The 27,789-nt window shown below is 33.5% G+C and overlaps 2 protein-coding genes across 3 annotated transcripts; both read right to left on the bottom strand.

Annotated features, from left to right (window-relative positions):
- Positions 1-5,338: 5,338 nt before the first annotated feature.
- LOC110789307 (F-box protein SKIP23) lies at positions 5,339-6,792 on the bottom strand. The gene has a single exon (XM_021993956.2). It carries the CDS (start codon positions 6,726-6,728, stop codon positions 5,559-5,561), a length of 1,170 nt encoding a protein of 389 aa, XP_021849648.2. The 5' UTR covers positions 6,729-6,792; the 3' UTR covers positions 5,339-5,558.
- A 3,591-nt stretch (positions 6,793-10,383) lies between these two features.
- LOC110789310 (F-box protein SKIP23) lies at positions 10,384-17,124 on the bottom strand. 2 transcript variants are annotated; one of them, XM_021993960.2, is made up of 2 exons: positions 15,881-17,122; positions 10,384-10,905 (listed from the first exon to the last, which is right to left on the bottom strand). In XM_021993960.2, exon 1 carries the CDS (start codon positions 17,039-17,041, stop codon positions 15,884-15,886), a length of 1,158 nt encoding a protein of 385 aa, XP_021849652.1. In that variant the 5' UTR covers positions 17,042-17,122; the 3' UTR covers positions 10,384-10,905; positions 15,881-15,883. The 2 variants fall into 2 exon arrangements, with proteins under 2 accessions (XP_021849652.1, XP_056699010.1); XM_056843032.1 differs by lacking the exon at positions 10,384-10,905 and adding an exon at positions 10,912-12,308 and having other exon boundaries at positions 15,881-17,124.
- Between the last annotated feature and the right edge of the window lie 10,665 nt (positions 17,125-27,789).

The following is a 27,789-nucleotide window of genomic DNA, read 5'->3' as shown; positions in this document are numbered from 1 at the left end:
GCTGCTGCTGCTACTTTCTTAGACTAACTACGGAGTATTGTTTAATTTCAACCAAAGGACTATACTTTTCTTAGTTTCTACCATGAATCATGAATAACGCCATTACTCGATCATTTCCTAGTCAATTTAAACAACTTTACTTTTCTACCATGGAGGATTTCTGCATGGATCTATTAAACTCAACAAATGTTAGGAGAAAACGGCTTACACTTTCGTATATAAACTCCTAAAACATAAATCTATTAACAATATGTAACTTTACATACTCCGTATATGACACTAGAAATTTTAGCATGAATAATGTCATTACACATTTCCTAGTCAATTTAAGTTAAATTGCTACGTATGAAGTGTTGCGTGTTTTAGAGAATTTGTTTGAACTTTTGAACAAATGTATAGTTTTTCTTCTTCTTTTTTAAACTAGGTAGAAGGTCAATCTATTGGCCATGAAAAATGTGGTTCAACACATGCACATATTTTTTTATTAACTCAAAATAATAATAAAAAATAATAACTAAGGGGTATACATGAGTGTTTTTAGGGATGAAAAATTAACAAAAAAAACTTATAAAAGAAAAAGAGACTAATAACAAAAATTTGATGCAAAAGACAATTAAATAGGACAAATACACTGATTTAATATTGTATAACAAAAACACTTAATACTTAAAATATAACTATAAGATTGAAAATATGTAAAAATTGTACTTTTAAACTTGTATAAATCATAAAATCTCTTTTGATATTTTTTATTAAAAAATAGTAAAAAAAGCTTCGTACTTTGTAAAATACATGGGGTAAAAAGTTAGTGCATTATCCAAATTTCAACCTTGCTAAAAATTAAGTAAATAAAAAAGTGTTGCAGTAATATATTTTTTTTTTTTAATTGTCTACCAAATATAAAAACAAATGTTCTCGATGCAAGATTGGACACTTAATATTTTTAACATAGTTATGTAGTTTTTTTAACAATAATGTTGCCTAATTATTAAAAAAAAATTATTATATCAAAATTTTAGTTGTTATATAAATGTATCAACCTACTTCGTATGTCTATAGCATAATTATATAGGTTAGAGATAATTATAGTTGAGTACCATTTAGAAAAGAAACCCTTTAAAGCAGAGACCACTTTGAGTTTATTAAAAGTTGTCATAATTTTGATGGGTAATATGTTAAGGATATTATGGCTTTTAAGGTATCTATAGTATCAAAATTAGGTTTTGCATAATATTAGAGGGGTGTAACATCTAAGGGTACTCAAGATCGACCTTATAAGACTCAAGCTACATACATGCAACCATATACGTAGTAATTAAGTTGGAAGGATGAAACCGTTGAAAAAATTATTTTATAATGTACATATGACCCTAATTTTTAGAGTTATTATGAAATTTATGAAAAAATTGATCGTCTTCTCGACTTAATCTTCATTTCATATGAAAGGGTAAAATACAAAGCAAGAGAAATGTAGTGGACATTATAAATAGCTCACTCTGTCTTTAAATTATTGTTTTCTTCACAAGATCAAGTATATTGCATACAATTTAATGTAACGGGCACAAAACGTAAGTCTTCCGTTCCTTGATTATTTTATATTTCTACTTATATCTATTCTATAAGTATAAAAATTTTAATTTGTCGAGTAGGATATTAGATCCTTAAAGATACTCACATTGTCTACAATGGAGAAAAGAATTAAATAGCAATAGATTATTATTAATCTCAAAATTTAAATGGAAACATAATTTATGAATATTTGAACTTAAAATTTTAATTTTCAACTCTATCATTGATTTGTATGATTTTTTATTGGAAACTTTTTAGACCGTTTAGATTTTCAAAATAATACAAATTTAATATTTGAGCTTTTCAAACCATGAAATTGCACGGGTACTATACTAGTAAAATAATAAAGTAAAAGAGGATGGGTGTATAATGTGAAAAATTAAAGGGAAGTGTTTTTCATGGAAAATTACATCCCTTGAAACCATAGACTTGTTGGTAGCTAAATTCAGCACTTTGTAAGCCTTTTGGTGTGGAGGATAACCAATAAGAACATATAGATCAACCCTTGGACCGAATTTAGATATGTGGACTTTGGATGTAGTGATGTAACAAAGGCAACCAAACACCTTTAGATGAGAAAGATCAAGAAGTTATTTGAATAATTTCTCATAAGGGGTAGAAAATTGAATGCTCTTAAGTGACATTATGTTGATCAAGTATGTTGCAGTCAAAACACAATCACTCCAATATTTATCTGGAAGTTTATACTGGAAAGATAATGCCCTGCCAGTTTCCAAGAGATGTTTGTGTTTTCTCTCCACAACACCATTTTGTTGTGGTGTATTACTACAACTCTTTTGATGTAAAATACCTTTGATAATCAACAGATGTTTCATATCTCCTCCCGTTAAGTCAGGAGCATTATCTAATCTAATATGTTTTATAGTAGTGCCAAATTAATTCTCAACATAAAACAAGAATTTAATCATAATTTGTACTGAATCAGTTTTACTTTTCATTAAATGAGTCCATGTCATCCTATTGTAATCCATCTAGAATAAGGAACTGATTACACTTAGAGAAATCATATACAGAGTAAGGCCTCCACACATCTATGTGCAACAATTGAAATGGCTCAGTAGTTTTGATATTACAAGTTGTAAAAGGAAATCTAGTTTGCTTAGCTAGAGGAAAAATTTGACAGAAACAGTCGGCTAAACACCCTTTAACATCAATTCCCTTGATGTTCTTTATTTTCACAAAAGATATATATATCTAAGATGCCATAGCTTTTCAATAGAATTGATGCAGACACTTGACAAGGCAAACTTATTGGGAGTAGACTTGCTGTCAGTTCTCAAGAAATCTTCATGTAAGCTGCACAAACCATTATCCAACTTACCAAGCAGAGTATGCTTTTTCTTGGAAGGGTCCTGAATAAGGCACTGATTATCAATGAATGAAATAGAGATCAAGTTGAACTAAAAGCCTGGGACATGTAAAACATTCTTGAGTGTAATGTTTCTATCTAGGTCAATCTGTCCTTTATGTCTTACTAGGAGTTCAGAACCATCAAGAATAGTAATTGGATGTTGTTTGTCAGTTAAAGGTTCAAGAAAGCTAAACATAGTCAAGTATGAACACATGTGATCACTTGCACCACTGTCTAACACCCATTTTTTTCTTGAATTTAGATAAAAAAACATAAGGTACCTTTCATCACAGAGCTTTTTTCTAGACCAAGTGAGTAACTTGATTGTTGTTAAGATGCTAATAACTTATTGTATTGATTCTCGGTAAAATGTAGCATGAATTAGTCTAATGTTTTCATCATCTGGTTTCTCGGGTGCAGTGCATTCTTCCAACTGAGCTACAGTTGCTACTCTTTTACCTTTGCCTTTGAAATCTTTAGGATATCCATGCAGTTTCCAGCATTTATCGATCAACTGTGTGATGCTTCATCCTTCAATGTTCATAGAATAAGTTGTTCCTAGTGTATGTATTATTCCTCAACTAACCTCTATAGTAAGAATTCTTTGTGCTAGGACCAACAATGTACTGAGTTTTGTACTTAGTGTCAGCAAATTTCCTAGCAGTGAACACTAGAGATTCTGAGCTTAGTTGATTTCTATTGTTGAATGCCTTTTTTTGTTTCTCTTCTTGAAGAAATAAACATATGCTTTTGATATAGTTGGAAAAAGGACTCATCACCAGAATCGAGCCCTTAGGATGATCATACTTCTAATTTAATTTCATCAAATATTGAATTAGCCTTTGGTTTTGCTGTGACTTGAGCAGCTTTTGAGTGAGAGTACAACTACAACCAGTATAACTACAAGAAGGCAAAGGGTCTAGACCATCAAGTTGATCACATGGTTTTAGTAAAGAAACCTGAAATTTCTTCATCATTAGCTTGATTCAGATTATACAGTGGTTGTTGTATATAAAAAATTGACAAAATCTTTCTTCTAGGTCAAGCCAGATTTCCCTTGATGTTCTCAGAGATAAAACACTTCTTGAAATTGAAGGTTCAAGAGAAGCTAATATCAAAGAGATTATCATATCATTGAACCTACACCAGATTCTGTAGTTAGAAGAATTTGCAGTTGGTTGACTGAAGCTTCCATCAACAAAGCATAATATGTTCCTTGCTGATAAGGCAATCATCATGGAACCTTTCTAGTCATTGAAACACTTGCCATCAAAGACAATGTTGGCCGGTTTAGAGGCATTCCGATCATTATTGCTTAGGTAGTAAGCAGAATCTGGATTAAGAGAAGAATCAACTTGACCAGCATGCATTTTGTTGGACTTTCTGATGAAATTCTAAAGAATTTTAACTAATCAAATGTGAAACCAGCAAGAAATTTAACTAAATTTAGAATGAGGACTGAAGAAATTTGCAAAAATTTGGCAGGATCTATTGATTCTGCTTTGATACCATGTTAGTTTTCATGATCTCGCATGAAGAACTTCAACGAAAATAAGATGCTAAAGCATTGAGAGAGAGAGAGAGAGAGAGAGAGAGAGAATAACACGAAGCCAGCTTATATACTACATCAACTATGATGTGTTGTAACCAATCAGAAGTGAGCTAGAAGATAGGAGCCAATTAGAATGATTGAGTTGTACACCTAGCTAGGCTTCATCTAATCTACAACACACAACTGAAGAGCTAACAAACTCCCTGAATTACAAGGAGAAGGTTGTTATAAGTTCAGGCTTCTAGAAGCTTCATTGTTGACTATGATGTAGTGCAGGCTTGGTTGTTGAGGCAGCATGGTGTAAACCAACACCTTTACTGCACCAATTTAATTATGTAATGGACTTCAGTTTACCCAGGCCTGAAACTTTAGTATTTAACTCATTTTCTTAAAAAAAAAGTACTTGATGTTTTATAGTTATACTTACTCCTACCTCTGTCCCTTTTATATGCATTACTTTTATCGGCAAATTGTATAGGCATTTGAATGTTATTTATGTTTTATTTTTTATTGTAAAAATTATATAATATATAAAAAAATTAATTCCGGAAAAGTATGTTTTGAGACTAAATATTTGACATATTTACATTTGATTTTTATATATATATTAGTAAGATATACAAGTTAAAGTTAGTATATGGAGTACAAACAGTGTCAAGGTCATAGTAAACCATTTAAAAAGGATAGAGTATTGTAGTACATAATGAGATGTTGTATTGGATGAATCATGAATGTTATGGATCGTTAATTTTTATCAGGCGTCCCAATTTACCGTGATAATTACTAGTCAAAATAAATACATACCTCTAAGTTAAATTTAATTGTCCCACATACAAAACCACAATTGATCAATTAATTACGTTTTAGGATGCAACCATCAGAATTTGTAATGGGCTAGACCGCTAGAGTATACTGAAAAGGTAAAACAAAGAAAAGAAACGAAAGAAATTAAAAATACAAGTAACTAATTAATATAATTAAGTACACATCTTAATGATTTAATGTACATCCCATATTCCCATACATAAAAAGTTCAAATAAAAAATAAAATAAACAGTGCACATCTTATGTTAATAAATTGACCCAAGAAGGAGGGGGCCAACATAAGAACTTCGAATCTTCAAAGTTTTCTTCAAACGACCCAAAGTTCCCCTTGTCATACTCAAAAACTCCAATGTTACTACTTTCCATACCATCCACATCATAATACTCATCAACATCATCTCCATCCTTTTTCTCTGAAAAATCTCTCCCAAAATTTTTGAAGGAAAAGTATATGCAATTTTCCTTAAGCCCATGCAAACTAGTGCTAGTAGATAATGAAGAAAAGTTACTTAAGAATATCGAACAACCCCCTAAACTTTTAAGTAAGACCCATCTCTTTTCTTCTTTATCTAGTTTAAAAACGTCGATTGCATTGACTTCAAGGGATCCCTTATCTGAACAGGTGTACAAATCTACTAACAATAAATCACAGTTTGATTTCACCAAACACTTTTTATCTCCTCCAGTAATCGACTTTATCATTAGGTTAACCTCGACTGAAAAATCATCTTCGCATTCAATAACTACAGTTCTACCTAAATCGGTCACGGCGTAGTATTTCCCATCATATTCCGCCACGTCAACGTAACGCAACGACCAATCATAAACAAAATCGCCTGCATCGTCATACCCAAGGGCAAAATCGTCCAAAAAGGCCCATTCTTGGGAACTCGACCGGTACATTACTAATTTCCCAGTGGAATTTTGGATTGACAAGAGGGTAAAACTGTCATTTCCTCTCGAGTGATACGCTACTTTCTCGTTCACGCTAATAACATTACGAAGAACATACTCGCTACCAATTTCAAAGGTGTAAACATTTGTAAGGTCTAAAATGCTGCGGTCTAAGTTGTTAAGAAAATGCCTCTTTGAGAACGGGCTAAAGAGGCGAAACAGCCCTGGTTTATTCTCCTCGGTCTTGATCACCCAACAAGAGTTGGGGTCAGACGAGAGAGAGAGGAGGAAGGTGGTTTGTTTGACGAGGCGAAGGTCGGAATCGGAATGATCATGGGATTGATCAGAATTGAAGGATTTGATGGTGGGAGAGAGAAAATGAGTGGATGGTTTGCCAAGAACAGAGGAGCGCCAGTAAGAGCAGACAGACCGAAAATGGCGGGTGTTAGAAGAAGTTTTGTAGAGGTTAGAGATCAGTTCTAGCAGTTCTGAAGGGAGTTCAGACCAGTCTGCCATTTCTGTATTAGGAAATAGAGGGGTGTAAGAAATGGAGGGATGTTTGGGTACGTGAGTATTTAAGCAAAAATATAAATAGTTGATCTTCAGAGGTAAGCATAGCAATTGGTTAGAAATTTCTGCCAAATTTAATTTGGGATCGATGGGTCAAGTCAATGATGATGATGATAAAAAAAAAAATCCTTGGTTTATTTTTTGACTGGATCAGATGTAAGAATATATGTACATTAGTTATTTGAATTTTAGCTTTGGACAAACGATTCAGATTGATTAAGCTGAAACAAGTTTAGTTAAAGTCTAGACAAGTTTCGATATGCATGCTAAAATTTAGTGCTTATTGTATTATGTATCGTGTATGCACGGATATTCTACAATTATTTGACTAAAATATTTCACTTTCTAAATCTACTACTCTGTACATAATTAATACTCGGTAAATCTTGAACATACCAATTTAATCCTCTAATATAGAAAATGCATATTTTTTCCTACTATGTATTAGTATATATTGACGAAGATATACGGTATACTAATATACTAATTTGACCAAAATATTGAGTAAATATATTTTCAATATTTAATTTTATCATTTTCGTTATTAATATAACAATTTGACTAAAGTAATACAAAATTTCAACTTTTTAGCAAATTATTATTATATTAACAAATTATTATGTGGAATATATTATTGCCGTAATCTATATAGTACTACGTATATAAGAAAGTATTATTTTTGTTGATAAAAGTAAATAAAAAAGATATATTTCCTTCGTTCCTTAAATATTGCACCATATTGGCTTTATGCTTCCTAACACATGACTTTGACCATTAATCTCTCGAATTATGCATAAGTATAAATTGATGATTGATATTTATAAAGTATATATCGATACGAATCTAACAGGATCCTACATGATTACATATTTTCTTATATATATATTACTCCCTCGGTATTTTTATACGAGTTACAATTCCTATTTTCGGCCGTACTTTTTTTGGGATCATTTTTGGTAACCTTTACAGCCATTTTCCAATTATTTATTATTTCCTATTTTCCCATTGGCCAACTTAAATCATAAATAATTTCATTTTTCGCAACTTTTACACTCTACTTGCATCATTATTATATCAAATACAACTATGATTTTTCGGCAACTTTTGTGTAAGACCGCCTTACTGGAAAGACCACTTTTGTTGCTTAACTAATTGGTTCAATTTCTTAACTAATTGGTTACATTACTTAATTAATTGATTCAATTGCTTAACTAATTAATTCCTTTGCTTAACTAATTGGTTTCAGTGCTTAACTAATTAGTTCAAGTGCTTAACTAATTAGTTCCATTGCTTAACTTATATGATACCAAGGTGGTCTTTTGTGTAAGACCGTCTTATAGAAAAGTTTGTAATGATTTTTAATACTTGTGATGATCAATATGTAACTCCTAAACGGAGGGAGTACAAAAGATGATCAAAGGCACAACGTGAATAGTATAAAAGTAAAAGTGGTAATATTTGTGGAACAGAAGAAGTATATAAAAAAAAAATTAAATTTGAGATGATTTGGGGGAAAAAAAGTTGGTGGTAAAATTTTGTTGTAAGAAGTGACATGTGTCATTAGTGGTGTATGTTTAGTATAATATAATATAATATAATATAATATAATAGAAATAGAAATAGATAACGAACCCTCAATTTGAAACAATCTAGCGTGATGAATTGATTACTTATTTACTTGGCAAATGTTCGAGACAAATCAGAAGCCAATTGGAAGACTCAAATTTTGAAGTCAAAGAAGACTAGAATTAATTTAATATCATATATACATATATTTTCAAACAATTAAAATTGAGTAAGCCCTTAATTTCTACTCTGTATATGGTCAAAAACATATGGCCATGGCCATATATAAACTATTAATTTAAACATTAAATTCTCGTCAAAAGAAAATAAATGGAACAAAAATAGACTATACTCTCCGTATTATTTTGAAATCGAGGCCATGAAAAAAAAATGAACTAAATATCAATGTGAAAAACTGCAAACTACAAAGATAGGATCGAGCAATTTATAAGGTGGTCATAGTGTACAGTGAACATGATTCACCTTAAAGAATATAAGTATATATTAATAACATTATTTTAAGTAAAAAAAAGCATAATATATTTATATTTAAACATTTAATAAAAAATAAAGTATTAATTTTTAAACAAAAATAATAAAATAATATATCACAGGTTCTTTTGTTACAAGGTCATACTCCGTATTATTTTAACCTGAAAAACTGCAAACTACGAAGATAAACTCGTGACAGGAAATGTCTATAGACGTATAGAACACAACGACTTTCGCCAAAGTGGGTCAATCTCAACAAGAAAATCAAACGCAAGAAATGCATAATTTCCCTCTCCATTTCTTAACTTTATCACTCCAATTTCCTTAGACTTTTCCATCTAATTAATCCAACAGCTTGTCTTAGATACTTATTTAACTATCATATACTCCGTATTCATATCATATCCGAATAGCATGATGTATGGTAGATGGTAAGAGATGAGTGACATAACATGATAACATGTAATTTGACAGTTAAATAAAAATGAATTATGTTTTATGATTTATTATATTCTTGCATTTCTTGCGTAAATAATAATATTAAGGAATAGTTAATAGTAATAAATAATTACTGTTGTCTAAGAAAATAAATAATACTCCCTCCGTCCCTTAATACTCGCACCGTTTCTACTTGACACGCTTGCCAATGCACAACTTTGACCACCAATATCTTTAACTACATATTATAAAAACTTGTAAAAAATTAATATTTTGAAAATATATATTAAGATGAAGCCAACAATATATTATATACTAACATTTATTTTCATATACTAGAAATAAAATAGGGTCAAAGTGAATTATGTGAATAGTGTGAAAAGTCAAAACGGTGCGAGTATTAAGGGACAGAGGGAGTAAATAATAATAATAAATAATAATAATAATAGTAATAGTAATAGTTACAACAATGGTAATGCTCCTTCTATTCCGAATATTAGTCTCTTTTGGAATCTTGACACTATTCACAATTAAAGAGAATCTTCTAGTTTCTTTCCAATATGTAATTCAAAACATATTCATCTGAGATCTTATTTTGTTCGTCTTAATGCGTAATTTAACAATATCAAATTTTTATATGTTTCTAACATACGTATTTGGAGATATTTACTTTTAAATATTGAGTTGAAACAATACTAGTATGTAAGAACATAGGAAAATAATAATTGAGTAGAATAAATAATTGAATGGAGCGGAGCTGAACTGACATTCTTTTAAACTGAACTGAATGGAACTGAATGTAGCAGAACTGAACTGAATTGCAGTAAGTCGAAAAGAACAGGGCCCAAACCCTAACCCGTTTCTAAATAGTTGCATTATTTTGGCTTTTGGAACCATTCATTTAACTTACATTAACAATAATTTTCCAATCATAAAGAAAAACAGATATTATTTAAAATGTCATTGAGTTTATCTCAATGTACATAAACTTTTTTTATAATATTTATTAATATATAACTATTAATATTAATGGTCAAAATTATGTACTGGCAATACAACTATTTTGAAACGGATGAAGTATTAACCGACTAACTGTAAACAAATAGCTAGTAAAATGACATTTTGAAGAAAAATATTCGTGACAATAAATAACAAATACACAAAAGATTTGCTGTGTCTGTATGCTTCACTGTTATTTTCTCAAGCATTTACTTGTGATTCAGAAAATTCTATCGAAATTTCAGCGAAATTTCTCGAGTAATACTATAGAAAACGTTTTGTTACAACTTACAAGTGCATTAATGTGCATTAAACCTGCTAAGCAAATGTTAAGAATTTTGTTGATAATTTATTCATTATTCAACTATGTACAAGGATCAGTTATTCAGTTCCATAAACATTGGAGGTCGAAACTTAAAAGCCCGAGAAACTGAAGCGGGGAACTTAGGAAACATTACTGTTTGACTCTTCTTTGTTCACATCCTTGAAACTTGAAGAATCCATGATTGGCAAGGAAAGAATCGTGCACTTTGTTTTGGTTTTCCAGCTTGACAGAACAGGTAGCTTGGAAGTTTAAGCTGTTTGAAGGATGAACAGCAACTTCGTTTCATCAAGCACATAAGTTCTCCTGAAAAAGATATGACATAAATAACAATGGAACTGAAAGAGAAGAAAGATTATCGAGTGTTTACAATTTAGATTACGGTTGCATTCCGAAGTACTGGAAAGCTTTTTTTCCAGAGGACACTAATGTTTGTCTGAAACACTTTGACCAAACAACGGTGAGATGATGCATACACGGTGAAGTTATATATAATTTGTCCCTACAAAGTCCGGAGGTAGAATTCTGGGACACTTTTTATTGGAAATTTGGGCGGAAGTAAGACCCACGCGTACTGTAACTAACATATTGTATCAAAGTTTATGATGCAGTACGTGATGAACTTGGAAGATGGTTATTTGGATTCGCAATCAAGTACAAAGCTCCTTCACCTTTTGCGACTGAATTGATGGTGGTTTATCAGGGTCTGATTTACTGACATGAGGATGGGACTGAGAATCTCCTACTGGAAACTGACGTGAGATCTTCCAAAGATATGCTTGAAAATTCATGAACTGGGCTGCTCAAATTTTTGAGCTTTTGGAAAGGAACTGGGATGTGAAGTTTACTTGGGTCAACAATCTAGTCCAACTTCTTGCTGATTAGACTTTTGAAATTGATGAAGAGAAGAAATTTACATGGTGGTTCCCAGTTCCTACTGTTTTGAGGGGGTTCCTTGTTTTGTGGCCTCAACTTTAGTTTTAGGTTGATAGCAGGTGAATGAAGCGGTATTCATTTGTTTCTTAAAAAATATCACTTCATCACAAGGATCATAGGAAATTAACAAAAACGGTAGCAAAAACAACTTCAAAAGCTCACAGCTTCACTCTATAACAAACGGCTCTTTCTTATGCTTTTTTTCTTTTGCCGTGTTCACAGTTTACAGAGAGGAAGGGTGGAAAGGGCTTGAGGAAAGATAAAAATGAGTTTCTAACTTTCTCCACGAAATAAAAATCTTCTGAGGTTTTCCGGTAATTTTGGATCGTTTCCAGGTCAGCCCAAGTGCACAACCCAATTCCCCATAGAGCCACATTCCCAAATCCCAATAACCACAATAACCTATTTTACCAGCCGGGGTAATTGGTCCGTATCAGACCTACTAGGAAGTAGAAAGTGCCAGTTTACTGCATGCCAAGCAGTCACACACCACAAAGAAGTCAGTTGCTCAGTAGTCTATCAGTCTATACCAGAAGTTTGCACTGGACAAGCTATATTCCATCCAAGTAGATGCTTGGTTGGCAAGGTGCACGTACATTAGGTTGCGGGAAAACTTTATACAACATCACATATCCGTATTGACGAGGCCATCAGGAAAGAAAACAATTTCATGCAAGCCTACAAAAAGCCCAAATAATACCTGCTGATGCCCATGCCTCACAATCACCAGACTCACACCACACACCCTGGCAAACCCTGGCTTGCATAATAGCCTATTGTCACAAGAAACAGCAAATTTTGACTCATTTTTTACCATAAATTTTGAAAACAATAACTTTTGAAATATTACTCAGTCTTGAAGAAAGTAACAAAAAAATATTACAGAATATCTACAAAATTTTAGGAGCGAGAGAAACTCTAGATAATTTACCCTCTTGCAACAACTTTCCACCCTAGATTCATCAAATTCGGCTCCCTCAAACACTTCCTCGTACTATTTTCATACTCATTTCATTCAAGTTCATCTACCCTTACCCATAATGCTTAAATTAATCGTCCAACCCACTCCAAATTATGGCACTCTTCACTCTGGACAAGAGCACTAGTGGCATGGGGACAGAGTGGATACACCAGTGCTCATGCCACTCAATGCCCAATTTAAACCAGTTTAGCTGACTTTGGTTGATGGCAACTCATAGGTGTGTAGCTTTGTTCGATGCCTAGGTAGTTTGCTAGTAATAATTTCAGCCTTTCAGATTCTAGTCCCTTTTAGGAGTTTGTGCTCTTGTATTTTTTGCTCTGGTTCTGTCTACTTGAAGGCACCTTCCAGGTGGCAGTAATTTCAAATTTGCGGAGATTTTGTAATATTCATTAGGGTTTAATTGGGTGGTTAGTGGTTGGGATATCATTGTTTGCTTGCTGATTTCTTTTTCTATATATAAGAAGAAAGATTCATATTATTAACAGCTTAGAAAAAGAAGTACCAGCAAAAGAGAGGACGCTAGCTTTCCTCTTAAACAGAAAAAGTAAATTACATATCAACTCAATTCCTTTAAACCTACCCAACAGAGTTGAAAGCCCATGAGACCATAACTACACCAAATAAGTGAGTTAGTTCCACCCGAATCAGAAAACAAAGAAACGTGTGCAAATGCATGTGAGTTCCGCTCGAACCACACACCACAAAATTGCCATGAAAACATTGCACCACAGTAACTTCTCCTTACTCTTACCAAATCCCCTAGAACAAATACGTAGACAACCCATATACCCAAAGGGAAAACACACAATTCCTCATGCAATCCAAACAACTGCCAGAGGTAAATCGCCACTTCACAATGCAAGAATTTTGTGAACAAGACTCACTAATAGCACAGAAAATCAAACCCCAGCCATTGCTTATCATTACTGTCAATCCTCAGTAACTCCCAAAGTCCACAAAAATGCCCTCACCTTAAGAGGCACCCTCACTTTCCAAATGAAATTTGCTACTGGAAAAGCTGGAAACTGAGGGGGATTGATTCATAATTGAGAAAACATTTGCAAGAAAGATTCCCTGATGAATTGCAGTCCACAAACCAAAATCCTTCAGTGCACCTAACTGAAAACCAAATACCTCTAGTTAAGAAGTGAGCTCCTCTAACTATATCATGTGGTGGTCTCCAAAATGCTAGATCCCAAGCATTATCGCAATTTAAACCAGTCGTTGGGGCATTGAGTCTTCTAGACAGTTGATATAATGGAGGGAATTGAGCACAGGAGGCTGCTCCCACTTCAAACGTATACCCAAAAACGAATAAGACAACCATCCCCCTACCTTGAACCTCACTAAGCGGGAGAAAAGTATTGGGTTGTGAAATAAACTTCTAAGTGCCCCTTGTGCACCTAACCCATTCTGGTGCAACCAATATTTGCTCCTGATGAATTGATGACAGAGGGACTGAAAATCACAACGAAAATGAAACTACTGTGTTCCTTCAGGGCCAATATTTGTACACCCCTTTCCCAAAGCCTAGACCTTTTGATGCTTTCGCTGACATGCCAAATCCCAACTCACAAGATGACTTTCCTAAGCTTGTTCACAGTGTTCCTTTGTTCGTGGTTCCTGCTTTTTAGCTGATTATGGGTGTTCTATGTGTGTTGAGGAAATAAATTGTTGAAGGGCTCTAAACCTTCTTGGATCTATGCATGCAAGTAACTCTTTGCTTATGAACCTTCATGATGATGATGGGGTTAATGAAATTACAGAGCTTCTTGCGAACTTTAAGGGTCCTTGAACACTACTGGTGCAATCAAACTTCAAAAAACTGTGTTAGCAAGGAGTTTATGTTCTTTTGACCTGGAATTTGAGCATGATAATATTAATAAGCACGGTCTAAAACTATAGATAAGCAAGAGCTACCACTGCTTGTCAGTTGGGCTCTAAATATAATTCATATCAAGCCAAAAAACTGAAAGGCGTCGTGAGAATCGCGGAAGATGGCTGACGGAGATTCTGAGTACTCATCTACTAAAGGAAAAGAAATTATAAGGGAAACTTTAAATTGGAGCAATATAGGAAGGACAAAAGGCGCCTTTCCATGGCAGCACAAACTTTTTTATAGAAAAATATATATGGTGAGGAAGAGTCTACTAGACTGGCACCTCTCATATAAGATGGTGACTCTTCATCCACAAATGTGGTGTCGCCTAAAGCTTCTGATGAAGGGAAGGAGAGATAGAGGCCTTACTGATGGAGTGGGATGTTTAAAAGGAAAATAGTTGGATGAAATAAGCACCCTTTAACACCCTCAATAGCTCTATTATAGGGAAGCTTGAGTGTATCTACCTTTAATAAATTCTGACGGCAATATCTATTATACAACCAGTTGTACCTTGTGCATGGCTAGAACCCTGGTTAAGAGGGTCAAGATATGTTCATTTATAGCGCAGACCGCAGGGTCAAGATACATTGGTGTAAAACATAGCATCAACATATCTTTGTAACCTAGGGTCAAAATATCATGTTTTTTACAACCTAGGGTCAAGACTCGTGAACATTCTTAAATAAACTAGCCAAGAATAAACAAACACCAAACCTTTCCTTGGAAGTTGCAATCGGCTCATTTTTTAATATCTGGAAGATAGTACTTAAAATATCTGGATACTTCACAAACAATGTACAGGTCAAGATCGAAAGAGTACTTTCACCAGATGCCTTACTGCTGAGTGCTGCTAGAAGTCTAGAACAAAGTCGCTCTCGCAACGCTAAAAGAAAGTTCTCAGCCTTGGGCCCTTGGCAACCTCAAGATATAATAAGAGGGGAAATCGGCTCACTCTTCTAGCCAATGAGCAAGTAAATATAATTAATTTAGGAAATATACAATTATCATACTAGTAAGATCTCAATGAGATAATTGTAAGAAATTCCTATACTACTCATTGAGTCAAACAATATCAATCAAGCTTGGGCAAATGGAGAGAGACAGAGAGTTGGTACCAATGAGGTAAGGCATAGCATAATGTCAATCTGTACTCATCTTACACAGCTACCAAAGTCAGAATATAGAAATCCAATGCAGGCAAAGAAAAACTTATTTCACAAAAACATAGAAGAGAGGAAAGAACTGCATAGTCTACCATAAAACGAATCGACCATAAATAGTATATATAATTTACATAGAAAACCATCAACTTCACCCTTTCCACTTGCACCATTGAAGAGGAAATCTTAGAAATTGCAAATTGGTTTCACAAAACAGCCCATGGAAGGAAACTTTTAAAAGGAAAATAGAGCATATCATAGAACACCAAGCTACATAAGCAAAAACAACTTTCATTAACAAAGATTAAACGAACCGCATACCTCCTACAAAGATGAAGCAACCCAAGGAGGAGGAGGCCAGAACAACTTGGAATAAGTGATGCTAGCATCCTCCAAATTATACACCCCGCCACAGTGGAACTTGAAGACATCATCATCTTCATCAAAATTTGACGGGTAAAAGTTATCCGGGAAAGAAAAATAAATGCAGTTCCCTTTCTGGCACAACACATCCACAGCAGATGCTGAAAACCCAGAATACATGCCCAAGAACAAAATATAGTTTCCGAAATCTTTAACCTCAACCCAATTCTTCCCTTCCCTATCCAACCTAAAGACCTTGAACCACATGGACCTCGATGAGACATATTGATCCAAATCTTCCATGTCATGATCATGCTCCCATGGAGGAAGACTCATATAAACATCCACCAACATTAACTCACCACCAATTTCAACTAAACGCTTCTTATCACCTCCACAAATAGATTTCGCCACTAAAACGGCGCTATTATCAACCGCGTCGTAACCAACCAACACAGTCCTCCCAGTATAATCAACAGCATAAAATTCCCCATTAAATGCAATAACATCATCATAAGGTAAGTCTACATCATCAGAATAAATATGCCATTGATTATCAACATTATTAAACAAAGCTAATTTCCCAGAAACATGAATAGTCAAAAGAAAAAAATCATCAACATTAACCCCTGATACAAATGCAACCTTTTCCATAAGCAAATTAAGAAAATCACCCCTAAAACAAGCTTTATCGGTGTAACGAAGAAAATACTCACAGCCCAATTCACGAATTCGAATGTTCAAGATATCCATAACTTTTGGGAAATGGTAAGGTATAGGTATGATTTTGGACCATGAAAGTGGGAAGAAAATATTGAAAAAATTAGGGCTTTTTTCTTCGATTTTGATGACCCATGAATTGGGATTGTTATTATTGTTGGATGATTCAGAAATGGGGGTTTGGGGAGGAGATATAAGGAATATGGAGCGCTTGGAGAGGGAGATTTCATGGGAAGGAAGAGATAAGGGGGTTCGCAGGCCGTTGGATTTGGGATTGGATAGAGATGATTGGCGCCAAGTAGAACAGACAGATCGGAATCGGAGGGCGTCAATTGAGGAATTGAGGCGGATTAAGATTTCTCCGAGGAGTTCTGCCGGTAGTTCTGACCAGTCCGCCATTGATGAAAGAAGGGGAAAGGGAGAGAATAAAATGGAATGACGAAGGTAGAAGAGCAAAATGAAAGAGAGGGGAAACAAGAGCCTTTCCGAGTTAATCTCATTGTTATAAAAATTTCAAGAATCAAATGGCATTTTCGTAAATGATTTTATTACGAAAATATCATTAATGTGGGTTAAAGTACTGACATATCATCAAATGTTGACCATATGTACGATCATTATTGTATTTTTATAACACATGAACAATTATATAATATACAGTCAACAACTCACAATATACAATAAATTTCTACTAATAAACAATCTACAACTATGAATATACAGTCAATCACTTACCAATAAACAATATTGTACTTTAGTAATTCATCAGCAATCATAAAATATACAGTCAACGACAAGTGGTATACAATCAACATCTAGTAATATGCAGTCAATAACTACAAATATACAGTCAATACCTACAAATATACAGTCAACACTTAACATTATACCATATACAGTTTTCGGGCAAAATATTTACGAAAATGCCATTTGATTCACTGAGATTAACTCAGAATTTCTCGGGAAACAAATAGAATTATTACCCTTCAATCTTCATAAGAAAAAATGGAATTACGGAATACTATTTACCTCAAAAAGTTTACTTGTCTGATTTTCGACCCTTTTCTATAGTGTCTTTCTCCTATTGATTCAAACTAGACCTGATCAAGACAAACCCGACCCGTTCGAAAATTTTTACAGGTTTGGGCAGAATTTTCCGGCCCCTGCCCGAAGTTTTAAAATTTTTGGACGGGTTTGGGAAACACAAAACTATACTTTTTAGTTATAAATTTGGCCCGGCCCGAAAATAGCCCGAAAAGCCCGGTATTTTAGGCCCAAAAATAGCGGGTTTCGGCACAATTTTTTTGCCTGATCTTGGCCCGGCCTGACATAGCGGGCTGCTTTTTATGCCTAGGTCCGGCCCGCCATTTGATCAGGTCTAATTCAAACTAGTTTTTTGGTTTGCGACGCACCGTATATATTTTATAATCCAATTAAATAATGATGTTGATATAAAAATTGAAGGGGCAATCAACTAAATAATCACGCATTGGTTAATTGGAAATTTTAATAATGTTTTTCTATTAAATGTTTAGGTAGAGTTGTATAAAATAAGTTAAAATATATATTACGTATAAAAATAAAAGAGATTTAAAGGTAGTGACAAGTGGCATGCAAATCTTCCTGATTAAAAATATTAAGATTTAAAGATATAAACTAGTGTTATTGGCCCGGGTGATGCTCCCGGGTATTTACATGATTTTCAAATTATTTTACAAAAAAGCTTCACTGACACAGTAATTTCGTTATATGGAGCATTACGTATGTAGTATATTGTGTAAGAACTAAAACTGATTAATGTACTTGATTTGTATAAAATTCGACTTTTTGTTCTTCACTTATACGTAGTTTCTTATAAGAAATTTCTTAAATTATAAGTTGTACATTGGGTTACAAACTTACAAACCTTTTAGGGGGAACATATTAGACCAGCTAAAAATTAAGTATAATGTTTTTTTTTCCTATTTTCTATAACATTATTTTTAACAATTCCATGTAAGATTTGAATAAGTTTCAAAAAAAACTAAAAAATACTTATACTCCGTATATGATTTAAGTATATAAAGAAAAATTAAACAAAATTTTTTTTTTTATCATAAATGGTTATTCAAACATTGCGCATTAAATTGTTAACATTGATAGCACATATTATTTTTTTATTGATTTAAAGTCATGAATTGAAGTGGTGGTCAAAATTTTCCATTGATGAGAGCAAGATCATGAATTCGAGCATCGATACTAACATTTGTTTGTGATATAACAATTTGTGTAATATGTGCGCATGACATGGAGCCATGTCATTTGCCAAATAATTGCGACACGTGGAGGGATATCATGCATTGCCTTGGAAATTTGATGATATATATAGATAGATTACATAAAATCAATATAGATGAAACTCACCTAGGCTCACAAATTTATTTATTTGCTACGTACAAATAGACTCGCACGTTGAAATCATAAATAGACTCGTGCATTGAAATCGGTAGTCTTTCGTTTGACGAATAAATAGTAGCTTAACGGGTTTACAAATGATGGTGGCGCTTACAGTTAGGTTATGGTGAATAAAAAAATTTGATGTGGTTACTTGATAATATAACCAAATCTATATCATTAAAGCGGAATGGTGGTAAATGTGAGGGTTCCCAAACTTCATTCCTCATCTCGCATACATCGTTATTTAATGAAATTTAGGCGATTAAAAACAAAAAAGGCAAAAAAAAACCCAAAACAGCAACATCTTCACGCACGATTAATTGGGAGACTTATTTGGAAATAATTAAGAATAACCAAGAATACTCAATAGAAGAGAAAATATAAGGAAAATTTACATATTTTACACGTTGAAATCAAATTACACAAAGTTAACATCGTCGTTAAGAGATGTTTTATAGGTACTCGTACAATTGCACGGACACAGACTAGTAAATTATGGTACAAATAATTCGAAAAATGATCACAATTTGAAGTTATCACAACTAGTGTTTGGCCCGAGCGATGTCCCGGGTTACTACTTTGAAAATCACATATGTGGTGTGTGTTATGTAAAAAGTGGGTGTATATCATACGCTTGGATATTCCAAGTTATATGTATTTATGTGCAATAAAGATCATATCTAATGGTTGGCTAAGATGGTAAAACATCAACTTTTCATGTAACATCTCCCATGTTCGAACTTTATTGCAAGAAATATTTGATGTATGTTATATGGGGTATATATTCTTTGCCGAGGAGATGGTGTGGCGTGTTCTAGTGATTAGAGAGTTTCATATCGCACGCATACGTTATTAGAAACCTTTTAATATATTAGTATAGATGGCGTTGTTGATTGGTTGGGGAAGCTTATCATTGATGTCAAGTTATTCCAAATATTTCCTCGTACACTAAACTTACTATACATGTGACTCAATGCTTATTTTCTCATACACTAAACTTACTGTAGGTTGTATAAATTATTTTATTTATCGTACATCATAGTAAAAGTTAACTCAAAATGATTAAAAGTTACTCTTATATATGTAAAAGTTATCTATTTTTTAGTGATCACTTTTTAAAATTTAATAAAAATAAATAAATAAATAATGATTAATAATGTATAAAATTAACCATATAAACCTTTAAAATGTTTATCTATCAACTTTTTTTAATAATATAAAAGTTAATCAAAACATATTAAAAGTTACAAAAAACTTAGTAAAAGTTACAAAAAATTGGGTAAAAGTTAATCTGGTGTACAATCCTTGTGCGTGCAAGACCTTTTGTACATTGTTTTGATGTGTTAGGGAAACTTATCAATGATGCATGTCAATGGTCAAGTATGTATACTCTAAACTTATTATACGTTGTATGTGATTCAATGTTTATTTCACACTTTTAATGCGTTCTTTTTTACCTTAGATTTATTGTATTAAATAATAGTACAATTAAATATAAATCACAATAGGCCAATCACATATAGACTCGCAACTTGAATCAATTGTAGGTTTAAAGGGTAAACCACATAGATAGTTTAATGAGTGGTCTCACGGCACTGATGTTTTAGTGAATTAACACACTTTGATATAGATTGGTAGAATGATGGCAAAGCCCAAATAAATCATATCACAAAGCCAACTTTCAAAAAGGCTCACATCATTAAGCCTGTTGAATTGAATTGGATATGTAAATAACATATTATCAATTGATTTGACAAGTGAATGTAACGATATCGTGTGTGTTATAAGGGGGAGAAAAATATCCTTTTAATGACTTGTTATATATGATAGATAAGTGTTTTTGTCACATATTACATACTCCAAAAACATACGGAAATAGAACTTCTCTCTCTAAAACCTCTGCCTTCTCTCTAAACCTAAACAAAACCCTAAATTCGCCGCTCACCTAGCCGGCTCGCTGGTGGCCGCCACCCGCTAAACGGTCGTCGGCGAGCTTGCTATGTTGTCCAGTTAGTTTTGTCTTTAGCGTGTTGTAGTGTTTCTGGTAAGGGAGAAGAAGAGGAGTCAAGCTTGTAAGCTTCTACCTCCCAGCCCCGGTCCTGACATATTGAGGGCCCTAGGCGAAGTAAGGGATCATGGCCCCTCTCAAAATGATATGGATTACCTAAATAATATATATATATATATATATATATATATATATATATATATATATATATATATATATATATATATATATATATATATATATATATATATATATATATATATATATATATATATATATATGTTAATGACGCATCACGTTTTTAGTGCAATCCACTAAATTGTCGAATTCAAATAAATAACAAAATATTATATCTCCTCTAGAATTTTAAAAGCATGTTCTAAACACTTGTAATATTTAACTTAAATAAATATGCATGAAGATATTATTATTTGTTACAAAAAGGTTTACTTTGAGCGATTAATTTTTGTCTTCATTAAAATTGATATTTGCATTTTTTTAAACGATATAACACACACACATAGTCCATTAAATAAATATTTCTTCGTCCATAGATAGTTACGTCAATTGCAACTGAGTACTAAAGCCTAAATTAGATGTCAAATACAACGTACATAAATTCAATGTGGAACTTAATTATCTCGTAAAAGATTAAAGGATAGTTGTAACACCCCGACCTCTAATTCAATTATTAAAGCATACTTAGCAGCGGAATTAACCTAATTTGGTCCGGACATTACCTGCCGTAACTCCCTCTTGGGAATTACAAGGCAACCATCATATTCTGCGCCATTAGAACTCCAAATTAACATAATAATTCTTTATATTCCCAAAATTTAGATACATCACTTACTAAAAGTCTTTAATTAAACTATTAAAGCATTAAGCATAAACTAGGTGAATAATATTAAAGTGAAATTTCCTCGCAACTACTCGTTTCCATCGTTCCCCGCAGTACCTAAAACAGAAAACAAAAACGGTGAGCCGAAGACTCAGTAACGAACTATTCTAGCAACGTAAATTCATTTCAATTCATTTTATTTAATAACACAGGGAGAGTAGAATAAGTAAAACATTTAATAAAGTCCTTTATTTAATTCATTCATAACTTTTGGGTGCACATGCTAGCCGTGGCAAGTATGACATGGTGGAAAGTCTTCCACGATGGACCGCTGTCCATAAAACATGGGGCCTTGGCCCGAAAACATGAGAGCCTTGGCTCAATGGGCGGATGCCCCATGGGTACATGCATGACCAAGAATCGTAACCTGTGAACATATACTGCCAAACGGACTAGGTATTTCACTTTCACTTATCATGTTTCGTTTAATTTTACATTTTAGCCTTTTTACTTCAGTTGAAGTAACATATTTCCTTTGGATCATACGATCAAAATAAATCATCATTCCTGTCATGGTTTCTTATAAACATTATTTTATAAGAACATTCAATCAATCATAATATAAGGAATATTTCCATCAAATCATATCATAATAAATAATTCAATAAAATCATATTTCATTTCCCGCAATCCATAAAACATGTCAAAACATTCATTTAATAAATTAATCATAACGTTGTAATTTCATAATCGCATTTATAAGGGAATTGCGGGTACTAGCAATAGCCGTTACCTCACTTCCACGATTTTGCTAAGGATTTTCCTTGGTTCGTTCGTCCTCAGCTCCGAGTCCAATTTCTTTCAAAATATTAAATTATTGAATTAGTATTAAAACGATAAAAAATCTAAAATTGATATTTTATAAATAATAAATTTTATAAGTGATGAATTTATAAATAACGAATTTTAATAAAATATAATTTCGAAATTTACTGAAAATATTATTAATCGAATTTCAATCGAAATATATATTTATATTCATAAATCGATTTTCATGAAAATATTTATAAATTCCGTTTTTGTTAAATAAAGCTAGTAATTTATTTTCGTAAAATCGATAATTAAACCTGAAAAATGTTAAACAATTTTTATTAGTAAATAACTACATTATCAAAATTTATTAAAGCATGTAAATTAATAATTAGAAATCTGAAAATACAATTAAGTTTGTAACTTACCCAAAAGCCCAAAAGAAATATGGCCCAATTTTTAATATGGGTTGGAAGGGAATCAAAGTTTTAAAATAAAACTTTGATTTTGGGTTTGTCTGGAACAGGGAAGGGAGTGACGGAGAGGAGCAGGGGAAAGAGAGGAGGGAGGAAGGGAGGTGGCGGCTGGCTGGGCGGTGCGGCAGGGTTGCGCCGGTGGTTCCGCACAGCAGGGCCGCGACGGAGATGGTGGCTGAGGCGGCGCGAAAACTGGAAAAAGGGAGGGGGAATTACGAACAGGGGAGGAGTAAACGGGGGTGATTTTGGGCGGAGGCAGGGTGGTTCAAGGCGAAGGTGGAGGCGGGATTTACTCCTGAGGTGGTGAGGTGGTTGCAGTGTGGTGGCGACGTGGTGTTGGTGGCGCAGCGAGCAAGAAAGGAGAGAAGACAGAGGAAGGGAAAGAGGGAGCAGGGGAGAGACAGGGGTTGCGTGGGAGGAGGAGAGGCAGGGGTTGCGGAGGTGGTCGAGTGATGGCCGAGTGGTGTTGGGCTGCTTGAGGTGGAGCTGAATGGTGGTTGTGGTCGATGGTGGTCACAGTGGTTGTTGTGGTGGTGGTGGTGGGTGATGGTCCGAATCAGAGAAACAAAGGGAGAAGAATTGAAATTTGTTTTGATTTTTGATATCTGAAAATGATCTATGAATGTTGAGTTTGTAAAAGGAAGAAGAGAAAGAATCCAACTTGAATTTTTCAATGAATGTGGACTGGTTTTTTGGGAAAAGGAGAAGGAAGAGAAACCCTTCACTCCATTTGTACGTGGAGAACAAGGAGAGAAAGAGAGATTGGAATTTTGGCTCTTCTAAGGGCTTTTTCGTAATTTCACAAGATTAGGCTAAAATTTCTGAAATTCGTTGCTATTTTTGGAAACTACTAAAAATAGAAATGTTTAAAGTAATTCTTTATTTAAAATATCGTTAACGAAAAATAAATAAATTTTCGTTTATAAATTTATCGTTTAAAATAAATCGTAAAAGCATTTAAAATAACGAAATCGATTATTCGTAATTATTTAAAACAAAATCAAGCTAATAAATATTTTTAATTTTAATAAATCACGTTTAAAAATTTCGGGGTATTACATCCTTACCCCATTAGAAAAAGTTTCGTCCTCGAAACTGGAGCTCAGTCGAACTTGCCATTCTTAGAAATCATACAATTCATACTTAATCGTTCTATTCGTCATTCATTGAAAACATACATGTCATAACCAATCATTTGATCTCACGCATAAGCATTGTTGATACATACATTCACAGAAAACATGGAGATTCGTACATCATATAGTTCTTAGGCAACTATTTGAAGATACTTCGCTTTCATTTGCTATTGGGTCCCTTTGCTGCAGGAATCTTGTCGTTAACCTTCATTACTTGATTCGTTTTGATTTCGAACTTCGATCTTTTATTCTACGCTAAATAACTTTGTTGACTACGTTCGTTGCAGGGGTTCGAGTCCAATCATGCGACTAGGAATACATCGCTAGACATACGACTTTGTTACTTATCCTTTATATTCTAAGTCGACAAACCTCGGATTTTGCGGATAATGCCAAGCCATCAAGCGTGCCTTTACCATAAACAATCTAGCTCGCAGAAAACTTAGTTCAGACTACCTGGTTTTACTGACAGGTCATTTTGTTGATATTCCATTCTTAATTCCATTGCATTCCTTAATCATTCATAATTCTTTTCGAACTTCATAACATTCATTGATATCATCAACCTGATAGACATACTAATTCTCGATAACTTATTTTGGTAAGATCCTCAAAGCCTCATGTGTAAACTCAACTCCATCTTTTCACCATAAATCATGTTGGGTTCCGCATAATATTCTTGCATACCTTTAAAATTTCTAACTTAGGTTCCCTAATATATCTGAATATACACTTAGGTACTTACAACCAAAAAAAACAATCATTATGAATGGTGCGGGAAGGTAACTCGAAAGTCAACCATAACTTGAACGCTTTGAAACCTTGAATAACCTTGATTTAATTTGTCGCCACTTATAAAATACAAACTCGTGTCCTTTCGGTACTTTATCATTCAACCTTATTGATAGACCAATTCTTGATAACTTCTTGGCTTCCTTAATAGAGGCATATCAATCATCCTTTAGTCCTTTAACATGTGTTTCCTTGATTTCACTTCAAAATAATGGTATTCAACATTTTCTCTCCTAAGTAAAAAAAAAACAATGGAAGGCTCAGTTCAAATTACGTGACTCGATCCTTTAACATAGCCTGGTTGATATTTCTACATATACTCAAAATATACGGTAGATACTTTAGCATAGATTAGTCTAGGTTGTTCACTCTAGATTGCCATTTCATAGCCTTCGAAACTACTTTCTTGCCAACTTGACATATTTCAAAACTTCATGAACTCCTGTATTTTCCTCAAATTTGTTTCTTATGGTCCTTTATAATTCTTAAATTATCCATAGGCAGGTTTACTAAATGTATCAAAGCACAGGTCTTAATTGTGATTCGTCAAGATTTCCCATATAATTGATAATCCCAAAATAATTTCAGCTAACTTTATGGTATTTCGTTTACAACCTCTAGTACTCCCTCCGTCCCGGAATACTTGACCTGTTTTCCTTATCGGGTCGTCCCTTAATACTTGACCTGTTTCTAAAAATGGAAATATTTTAACAATATTATATTATTTCTCACTCCACCCCTATTAACCCACCTACCCCCTACTCCATACAAAAAATAATTAAAAATTCAACCCTTACTCTCCCCCAACCCCACCTCTTAACCCACCTCCCACTAACTACATTAAAATAATACCCCACTATCAACTACTACCTATTATATTAAATAAGTCAATTCAAGTCCCTTAAACTCTGTGCCGGTCAAATCGGGTCGAGTATTCCGGGACGGAGGGAGTATATTCTTAATAGCTCAACGAACCTTTAAAAATACTTTTGCACCAATTCCATTGATTCCGGATATATGACGCATAATGATAACTTACCTTAATCCTCAATTATACTCATACATTATCGTTTCTTTGCACGTAAGATTGGGGTTCCCAAGGTAACATTTTCATGTTATCATTCTTAAAATGATTTCCGCAAATCAACTCTTCTCATCTCATTGAAAACTAAAATCTTGTTCTCTTATTAAAGGTCTATCATGGTTCCTTCTCGAAATATATTTAGGCACTTACTATAGGCAACTAAAAGTTTCTCTCTTCCCTAGTTGTCTGATAACCTTTCATTTCGACCCTTTTGTCTCTTAGTCATTGGAGTAATTTACTCTTATTCTCTCATACGCATAAATGTCAATCTTCGTCATAATCTCCAACCTATCATCCTTTCATTACATCATCTCAATATGCCTGAACTCTCAGGTTACCCAGTACTCACTATCATACACATGTCAACCTATTTGGTATAAACTTTAATCATGTATGAGAAATAATAAATGAAGGAATATCAACGAGTATCATACATAATAATTAGAAAAGAGAATTACAAGGACCATTGATAACATTTCTTCCTTTTCATGTGGTTTTGTCATAGAATCTACTCCAATCATGGGTTTATGAGGCATGCTAACAATGTCATTGGTTCTATGGTCGTTGTCAATAGACAATCTTTTAGTACATATGACTGACGGTGATAACTCGGAATAATCCCGAACCTAATGGTCATGACTTCCACAACGATCATTTGTTCGTAGCGCAAATCCTTAATTCGTACTTTCCTAATCCTATAATTCAAAGTTGGCCTCACTTTTAGGCAAACATTCCCTTTATCCTTAAGGAACTTGACTTCTATGTTTTACATATCCTCTTGGTTGGCTCGTGGAAAGGTAGGATCGAATTTAGGTAAGACTTTGACTCAAAGAATCTACAATAACCTTAGCTTTTCTAGTAGGGTATTGTATATCAAGATCATAAGTAAGGTAGTTCTTTTCAGGGACTTGGAGTTGGCGAGAAGCATCATCTATGACCTTCTTTTTCCATTTTGTCACATCATATGCCATGCTTAGAAGTACTACTATAAATAACAAATCTCTCAGTTCCGGATGGAAGGCAAGGATATAGGCAATTGTGATACGTCTCTTAAGTTCTCGAATTGCAGATTCACAATCATCATTCCCCATAAATTTGATATTCTTTCTAACTAGTCGGGTCATAGGTAAGGCAATCTTAGAAAAGTCTTAACCTTTAATAATATCCATCTAAACCCAATAAAACTTCATGCTTTAGGGACATTGGTTGGTCTAGGTCATTCCACAAGATCAATAGGTACACCTTTATCTGACATACTTTGACCCAAAATGACATTTCCTTAAATCAAGATTCACATTTTGACAACTTGGCATACAACTGGTTTTCAATTAATGTATCTAACACTTTTCTCAAATGCTCCTCATGTTCCTCATTACTCTTAGAATATACCAAAATATCATCAATGAAAACAACTACAAACTTATCAAGGTGTGGTTTAAAAATGCGGTTCGTTAAGTCCATAAATACAGCTGGTGTATTAGTTAACCCAAAAAGACATTACAACAAACTCATGGTAACTATCTTTGATTCTAAAACTTGGAATTTCCTTAAGTTTATTGTAAAG

Source organism: Spinacia oleracea, chromosome 4, assembly GCF_020520425.1.
Source record: "Spinacia oleracea cultivar Varoflay chromosome 4, BTI_SOV_V1, whole genome shotgun sequence".
Classification (NCBI taxonomy): Eukaryota; Viridiplantae; Streptophyta; class Magnoliopsida; order Caryophyllales; family Amaranthaceae; genus Spinacia; species Spinacia oleracea.
This window is presented reverse-complemented; position numbering and strand designations above follow the sequence as displayed.